The sequence below is a fragment of the Lipotes vexillifer genome, unplaced genomic scaffold (assembly GCF_000442215.2).
Source record: "Lipotes vexillifer unplaced genomic scaffold, Lipotes_vexillifer_v1.1 scaffold469, whole genome shotgun sequence".
NCBI classification, from domain to species: domain Eukaryota; kingdom Metazoa; phylum Chordata; class Mammalia; order Artiodactyla; family Lipotidae; genus Lipotes; species Lipotes vexillifer.
Window position 1 is genome coordinate 4,077,952 of NW_006788006.1, and position 8,574 is coordinate 4,086,525.

The 8,574-nt window shown below is 57.0% G+C and overlaps 1 protein-coding gene across 1 annotated transcript in view; it reads left to right on the top strand.

Annotated features, from left to right (window-relative positions):
- The window catches only part of YJEFN3 (YjeF N-terminal domain containing 3), a 9,598-nt gene that overhangs the window by 569 nt on the left and 455 nt on the right, over window positions 1-8,574 (top strand). Inside the window, exons 2-5 of the mRNA XM_007461093.1 lie at window positions 4,372-4,480; window positions 6,551-6,661; window positions 6,897-7,010; window positions 7,090-7,240. Of these exons, the coding sequence (XP_007461155.1) occupies window positions 4,372-4,480; window positions 6,551-6,661; window positions 6,897-7,010; window positions 7,090-7,240 (485 nt within the window). The remainder of the gene's footprint in view (window positions 1-4,371; window positions 4,481-6,550; window positions 6,662-6,896; window positions 7,011-7,089; window positions 7,241-8,574) is intronic.

An 8,574-nucleotide genomic window follows, 5' to 3' on the forward strand; every position in this document is an offset into this window, starting at 1 on the left:
CATCATTTTATCTGGCCCATGAGTGGGAGACACCTTCAAGAAAACCGTCTCCTAATGAGAGGAACCCAGGAGTCAGGGAGTGGAGGGGGGGGGGGGGGGTGGGGAACGGGAGGCTGGGGCATGGCTGGAAGAGGGCCTGGGGGATCAGGGGCTGGAGATCAGAGGCAAAGGCATGGCCGGGATGGGGGGGCAAGGAGAATCCCAGGCCCATCCCGCATTTCACTGGAGAGACAGCCTGCAGCTGCCGACACCTCCAAAGCTGCGTTGCCAGGGAAACGGCATCTGCAGCAGGCCCGCCCCTCATGAATTACTCATCAGCACCACTGGTCGCTCCCCCATTACCCACAGCCTAAGCAGGACCCACCTCCCCTTTCCATCTTTCCCAGGGACCCTGGAGCCCATGCCCCTTGTCTCCCATCTGGGAAGGGCTGAGCTCTTTTAGCTCCTCAGATGCTCACAACCTCCTTGATAGTGCACCTGCTACTAACCCCTTGTTCAGAGAAGAAAACTGAAGGCTGGGGAGGGAAGCCACTGGCTGAGCTAGGGCTAAAGTGATTTTTAAATACATGGGGCCACTTGCCAGTGGGCTGATGAATTTGGGGTGTGGAGCTGGCATCTGTGGTTGTGCCTTCCACCTTGTCCTAAGTCATCCTCTTGTGTTCTCTAAGCGCTTGTGACATGGGACCCCAAGCGGGCTGTAGACCTCACTGTAAACCAGACCCCACAATCCTTTGTGCGGCCACCTGCCCACTGTCCACTCAGCCCCTCTTCTCAAGGCAGATCCTGTGCAGCGACTGGCTGATGTCCAGACTCAGCGAGAGACCCAGCACATGCTAGGCAGGGGGAAGAAAGTGTTTTAGAAGCTGGAGCTGTGGCTTCACCTGGTGTGGGGGATGGGGGGGCCTCAGATGCCAACTAAGGAGTGATGGGGTGCTGTGTGTTGAGTGGGAGTGGAACACGGGGAGAGGAGGCTGAGATGGGAGACATAATGGGGGGCATGTAAGTAAGGTGAGGAATTTGAATATTCTCTGAATACTGGGGACCCATAAGAAGGTTTGGGACAGGGGGTGGTGAAATCTGGTGTTCAAGTTTTCAGAGCCCCCTCGGCTTGTGTTGAGTTGGGGGGGATGTGACTGCAGTAGGCAGCCAGGTGAGCAATGATGAAGGGCTGGTGGGCAGAGGCATGAGGGTGGAGAGAAGCAGATGGAGCTGAGAAAGGGAGTGTGTGGCACAGGCACCCTAGCCTCAGAGCTTCATCTCTATAAAGCCCCCTCCTGGAGCATTTTGCCCTTTCTGGGGCTGGTGGGCAAATCCCAGGGCCTCACAGCTCTCTCATCTGGGGGCTGAGGTTGGGAGAAGCAAGAGGCACCCTCATAAACTGAGCACCACCCCCACCAGTCCCATAACAGTTCTGCCCTATCCCCTCCCCTGCCCAGATCAGCTGCTGCCCCTACCCTCAGGCTCCTAAGCCTGGACTGCCCTCTGCCTGTGGAGTCCCGGTTATCTCTCCAGTGACCGGTTAGGCAGGAAGATAAGGTTCCAAGTGGAGGCCAGAGGCCAAAGCTTTGGAACAGAGAAAGAGGAGGAGGAATGCATGATCCTCCCCCAGCCCTCCTGCGGGGGCAACAGAGCTGTCACAAGATGAAGATAGAGGAATGAGCCATATTCTGCCTGCCTGCCTGCCTGCCTGTGCTGGGTCTTTGTTGCTGCTCGTGGGCTTTCTCTAGTTGCGGCGAGCGGGGCTACTCTTCGTGGAGGTGTGTGGGCTTCTCATTGCGGTGGCTTCTCGTTGCACGTGGATTTCAGTAGTTGTGGCTCGCGGGCTCTAGAGCTCAGGCTCAGTAGTTGTGGCACATGGGCTTAGTTGCTCTGCGGCATGTGGGATCTTCCCGGACCAGGACTCGAACCTGTGTCCCCTGCACTGGCAGGCGGATTCTTAACCACTGCACCACCAGGGAAGCCACGCCACATTCTTAAAGTGCCTTCGACATTCTTTCTCGGGAGCTGGGCCGGCCTGTCCTGGGGGCGCTCTTCATCTGGCCCCACCATGAGGTCTGTTTCCCCACCCGGTCCTTCAACCTCCTGCAGCATCAGCTGCAGACAACCTGGAAGTTGAATCTGGCTCTGCTCGCTGGGGTGACAAGGCATGTCACCTTGCCCTAAGCCTCCATCTTCCCCATCCGTGTGGGACCCTGAAGTATCTTTCTGACCAAGTTTTTCAGCCTCGCTCTCTCTGCCTCTCTTCTGTCCCTTGAACCTGCCAAGTTCATTTCCACCACAGGGCCTCGGCCCTCACTGTTCTTGCCACCTAGATCACGTCCCACAGCACTCCAGGCCAGCTCCTCCAGGAAGCCCTCCCTGACTCCCCATCGCATAGCAATGCTTGCTTCCCACTTCCACCCCTCCTGCTGCCTGGCCTGGTCACACTGCACAATTGGCTAGAAGGTTGTGGTCTCCTGCTAACAGAATCAAAAAAAGGAACCTCAGGATTCATCCCAACAAACCTCTGCCCATCTGTAGGTCTCCCTCTGCTTTGCTCACACCCCATCCGTGGCTCTGGAGACAGACACCAAGGGTAGAAGCCTCAGTTTTCCAACTTGCTTCCTACATGACTCTGGGCAAACCATTTTATTTATCTGAGTTGTTATATGTTCTTCCAACTCTTCTGGGCCTGGTCCTTTTATGATAATAATAATAATGATAATAATTATCCTAATAACAATTATTATTATCATTACACTCTAGGGTGTGCTGAGCTGGGGGCAAGTGCAGTTCCCCAGCAGGAAGGGGTCCTGGCTATGGGAAGTTGGCATCAGGCTATAGACCCTGCCCAGCTGCTCCAGCCCCTGATTCTGGAGTGAAGAACGTCTTCCAGTCCTCAATGCCAGCCAGCTCTTCCTCTCTGTAGCCACCAAGCCCAGACCAAGGCCAGCTTGGGCCCTGCTCTTAGAAGGGCCCAACACTTGGTTTAGTGCTCTGCCATCACCATCTTAAAACTCTTAATAATTATTGATCAAGGGGCCCCACATTTGCATTTTGCACTGGACGTTGAAAATTAGCCTGTCCTGCCTTCTCTTTTGCAAGGCTCAGAGAGATGAGACGGACCTCAGTCACTCACTGAGCTGGGGGTTGAGTTTCACCTCAAGCACTTTGGCTCCATTTCTCCGGCCACAATTACTGAATTTTATCACTGTCCCTGAAAGAGGGATCACCAATGAGTCTCATAGCTGCAGGCGCCACATCCACCTCCCCATGTGAGCCATCAAACTCTGCTGCCTTGGACTTCCCTGGTGGCGCCGTGGTTAAGAATCTGCTTGCCAATGCAGGGGACACGGGTTCGTGCCCTGGTCCGGGAAGATCCCACATGCCGCGGAGCAACTAAGCCCATGCGCCACAACTACTGAAGCCCCCCGCGCCTAGAGCCCGTGCTAGGCAACAAGAGAAGCCACCACAATGAGAAGCCTGCATGCCGCAATGAAGAGTAGCCCCTGCTCGCCGCAACTAGAGAAAGTCCGCGCCCAGCAACGAACACCCAACGTGGCCAAAAAAACAAAAGCAAAACAAAACAAAACTCTGCTGCCTTGGACTTCCCTGGGGGCGCCGTGGGTAAGAATCTGCGTGCCAATGCAGGGGACACGGGTTCGTGCCCTGGTCCGGGAAGATCCCACATGCCGCGGAGCAACTAAGCCCATGCGCCACAACTACTGAAGCCCCCCGCGCCTAGAGCCCGTGCTAGGCAACAAGAGAAGCCACCACAATGAGAAGCCTGCATGCCGCAATGAAGAGTAGCCCCTGCTCGCCGCAACTAGAGAAAGTCCGCGCCCAGCAACGAACACCCAACGTGGCCAAAAAAACAAAAGCAAAACAAAACAAAACTCTGCTGCCTTTAAAACCCACCTCCCCACAGGCACCCCCAGTCCAGTTGACCTCCAGTGTCCTAGAATCCTTTCAGTGGTTTTCACTGCCTGAAATCCACGCATCACCCCCAACAACTAAGTTCTTCATGCTCTATTCCCCCCTCTGGGTTCCTCTTGCCTTGGGGGCTGTGGGCATCTGGGTGAGGCTCTATATCCCAAGCTTTGGGGCAATAGAACCGACATGCACTGCCATGCACTTCTTCTACCACCAGGGGGCTCCCGCCCCTCAGGCTTGTGCTCAAAACTCCCGCAGCCTTCCAGGCTTCAGTTCAACAATGTGCACGACGGATGAGGAAACTGAGGGAGGGTCTTCGGCTCTGGGCACGGGGTGGGGGTGGCATCTGGGCCTGGCTCGGAACATTGGTGGCACATTTCTGGCTCCAGCTGAGTCTCTGTCTCTAAGTCTTTCCGTCTCTCTGTGTCTCTGAGCATCTCTCCCCACTCTGACCCCCAGCACAGCCGAGGCAGCTGCCCTGGAGCGGGAGTTGCTGGAAGATTATCGCTTCGGGCGGCAGCAGCTGGTGGAGTGGTGCGGCCATGCTAGTGCCGTGGCTGTGACCAAGGTACCTGACCCCTGATCCTCAACCTTGACCCCAACCAGATGGCCAGCCCACCAGAGTGGAGGCCTAGCTGCATGACCCCCATGGCCAGGATGGTCATTTCTGCCCTCAAGAAGCCCCTCTTTGCTTGGGGCCACCCCAGCCCATCACTCAGATGGGGAAACTGAGGTCCAGAGAAGATCATCACTGGCCCAGGCCAGGGTGTTAATGAGCGTCAGGACAGAGACGGGGGTCCCCACAGATGTGGAGGCAATCACAGAGATGGGTCTGGGGCCCTTGACTGCCTGCCTCTGCCACCTCCTGGGTCTTGAGCAGAGGGAACGTCAGTTCCTGAAGTCTGAGCACCCGCAAACAACTCCCAGCCAAAGGTGGGGGAACTGAGGCCCAGAGGTGGGGAGGGGTCTGCACAGGGCCCTGGGGCGTTGGAAGTAGAGCTACGTTTGGCTCTGGAGCAAACCCCCAGGGCTCAAGGTGCCTGCAAGAGATGCAAGAATAATAGCAGTGATGATACTACTGTCCAGTGTTTCGTGTCATGTTGCCAAACCATGCTGGGCCTCAGTTTCCTCCTCTGAAAAAGGGTAATAAACTGATACCAATTAATAAACACAAACGCCTTAAGAAAGTGCCTGATTGAGTCAGGGCTCCAGCAGGCAACCCTTTTCCTTTTCCTCCCCTTCTTATTCCCACTGTGTACTTTTTTTTTTTTTTGCGGTACGCGGGCCTCTCACTGTTGTGCCCCCTCCCGCTATGGAGCACAGGCTCCAGACGTGCAGGCCCAGCGGCCATGGCTCACAGGCCCAGCCGCTCCGCGGCATGTGGGATCCTCCTGGACCGGGGCACGAACCCGCGTCCCCTGCATCAGCAGGCGGACTCTCAACCACTGTGCCACCAGGGAAGCCCACCACTGTATACTTTTTAAAAAACTTAGTATCTTTCTTTATGGGGCCTCAATTGTCTTTTAACTTAAATGTTGCTAGTTCCAAGTGAAACAGATCTGAGTGAAGATGCTCAGAGGAAAAGAGAACAATGAAAATCAAAGCCACAAAAGCAAACCCAGTGTATTAACTCACGCCTGGCCATTGATGACCAACTGTCCAGTTTTTGCACTGAAAGCTCTGTTTGTCCAGAGGCCCCTTGGTCCTAGCCAGCTGGACGTTATCACTCTCCCCGCCTTGGTTGCGGGTCTGGGGCTCTGGGCGTAGCGTGGTGGGGTCAAAGGTAGGACCAGGTTGGGTCAGGACCTTGCTGAGGCCCTGGGGAGGAGACTCAAAAAGGAAATAAATTTCCCTCTGTGTGGTTGGAGGTTAGAGTATAGTTGGGCCCCCTGGAGCCACCCTGGGCCTGGTAGAGACCCCACAAGTGTGTCGGAGCCATCGTTACTCCCATTCGATAGAGGCTGGGAAAGGAGAGTGAGCTGAGCCCCAGCAGAGAGTCAGGGTAGGGCTGAGACTCTTAACTTCTGCGTTAAAGAGAGGGAGATACACAGAGACAGAGAGGAGAGTCTGAGAGATACAGAGACGGAGAGAAAGAGAGACAGAGGCGAAGACAGAAACGAGAGAAACATGAGGAGAGACACGTAGAGAGTCTGAGAGATACAGAGAGAAAGACAGGGAGGTGAAGACAGAGGCCAACAGAGAGGGACAGACGGAGAGAGACAGGGTATGGCGCGTTGGAAAAACACCCCCCTCCCCTACTCCCCCCAGCTTTGGGGCCTCCGGGAGGGACGGAGGGATGGAGGCTTGGAAACATGAGTGGTGGGAGGGGCAGCGACTGCAGTGGAAAAAGGTGGAAGAATGTCTGCAACTCAGGCCGAGAATAAACAAACCGCACTCTGGGCTCGGGTGGTGGCAGGAGGCACGTTTTTCTGCTTGGGCTTGGCAGAGCCTGAGGCAAGGACTCTGGGTCTCCAACAAGGAAACTGAGGCCCCCAGAGGCCCCAGCCCCTCTCCTGCCGTCCTGTCCTCTTGCCTCCAGGGCTGAGCCCCATCCCATCCTCTACTCCAGGCCTCAGTTTCCCCACTGGAGTAAGAAGTTCCGAACGCCATGCCTTTGCCTTTGCTGTGCCCCTGCCAGGTATTCCCTTTGCCTGCCCACTCCCGGAAGCAGAGGACGGTGCTAGTCGTGTGCGGCCCGGAGCAGAATGGGGCAGTGGGGCTGGTCTGTGCCCGGCACCTGCGGGTGTTTGTGAGTAGCAAGGATTTCCTTGGCCTCTCAGGGTCACACTCCCAACCCATCCTTGAAAAAAATTGCTTCCTCCTCTTATTAGTGTCCCAGGGGGAGGATGAGTCATGTCAGGTTACAGAATATGCCCAGTGCTTGTGCCAGGCAGTGTCTGCTGCCTGGTACCCAGATCTGGGGACAGAGGCCCAGTGGGGAGCCTGGGAGGGCCCCAGTGCTGACCCCTTCCCGCTCCCCGCAGGAGTACGAACCAACCATCTTCTACCCCACACGCTCACTGGACCCGCTGCACCGGGACCTGACTACCCAGTGTGAGAAGATGGACATCCCCTTCCTGTCCTATCTGCCCACGGAGGTCAGCTCGGGTGGCAACTGAGGGGGTTGGTGGGGGATAGTGCCCCAAGATTGCCCCCTGACCCTGCCTGCCCTCCCAGGTCCAGCTCATCAACGACGCCTACAGACTGGTGGTGGACGCCGTGCTGGGCCCCGGTGTGGAGCTGGGCAAGGTCGGGGGCCCCTGCATGCGTGCGCTGGCCACGCTCAAGCTACTGTCCATCCCCCTCGTGAGCCTGGACATTCCCTCAGGCATGTCAGGTGGAGCGGGGGGCATGAGGACCTGGAGGGCACGGGTGGAGGCCCCTGTACCCTGGCTTCTGGTGGTCCCAGCCTGTCTGCCCACTCTGAGCCTCAGTTTCCCCAGCGTGGATGGATCCTCACTCTGGGTGAGGCTGAGGGTCATGTCCATCCCTCGGATGGGGAATACCCAGGCTGGTGCCCATGTGACCCTGGGTCCCCTCCCCCCTCCCCCCAGCACAGTGTGCCCGCTGCCCACCCTGGCCCAGTCACCCGGGGCAGACGTGAGCTCACTCGGCAAAGGCCCCACTCATCCTGGCCACCGCCCTAGGCCTGTTGGAGCCATTAGGCAATGGGCAGAACGGAACAAACAGCTGCTGGCCAGCCAGACCCTCCATGGGGGTGGCCAGACTCAGGGGGACATCACCCGGCTTACAAGACCCCAGGGTCATACCAGCAGGATGCCACAGAGCTGGGGGTGGTGTCTAAGGGAGGAGGTGGTCTGAGGGGACAGGCTGCAAGCTCATGTCTGAACAGATAGCCTTGGACAGAGAGGGTCTCCCTGCTAGGTCAGAAGGGCTTATTAGTGGCCCCTAGTCTGAGGGTGGAGGCTAGGGTCAGAGAAGGAAGGATTAAAGTCAGAGGGAGGAGGCTTGTAGTTAGTGGCCCCAGACAGGTCAGAGGGAGGAGAGAAGGCAAGGCCCCTAGTCTGAAGGTGGAGGCTCATTTGAGGGATGGCAGAGGCTACAACCCAATGAGGGAGGAGACAGGGTCCTGCCAAGTCAAAAGGCAAGATCTAGTCTGAAGGTGAAGGCAGGGATGTCAGGTCAGAGGGAAGAGTCTCTAGTCAGAGGGAGGAGGATGGCTGCTCAAGTTGGGCGAGGCGGGGAGCACATCTTGTCAGAGGGCAAAGAGACAGGTCTGATGGGGTACGCTTGCCTGAGGATGGTGGCAAGTCTGTCCCCTGAGTAGAGAGTGGGGATCTGGGAGGAGGCTGGGAGGTCTGGGTGGAAAGAGACTTTATAAGTAGGGGAGCTCAGGATTGATAGGCAGGGAGGTATAGAGACAGACGCCGGGTCAGAAGGCAGACGCATAGGCCTGATTGGGAAAGGGCAGCAGGTATCAATGAGGTCCTCTGAAGGCAGAAGCTCTGGTCAGAGGAGGAGGGAAGTATCTCCGGGGAGCGGGAGAAACTGGCCTAAGGGCAGAGGCTGAGTTTTTTTTTTTTTTTTTTTTTTTTTTTTTCCCGGTACGCGGGCCTCACACTGTTGTGGCCTCTCCCGTTGCGGAGCACAGGCTCCGGACGCGCAGGCTCAGCGGCCATGGCTCACGAGCCCAGCCCAGCC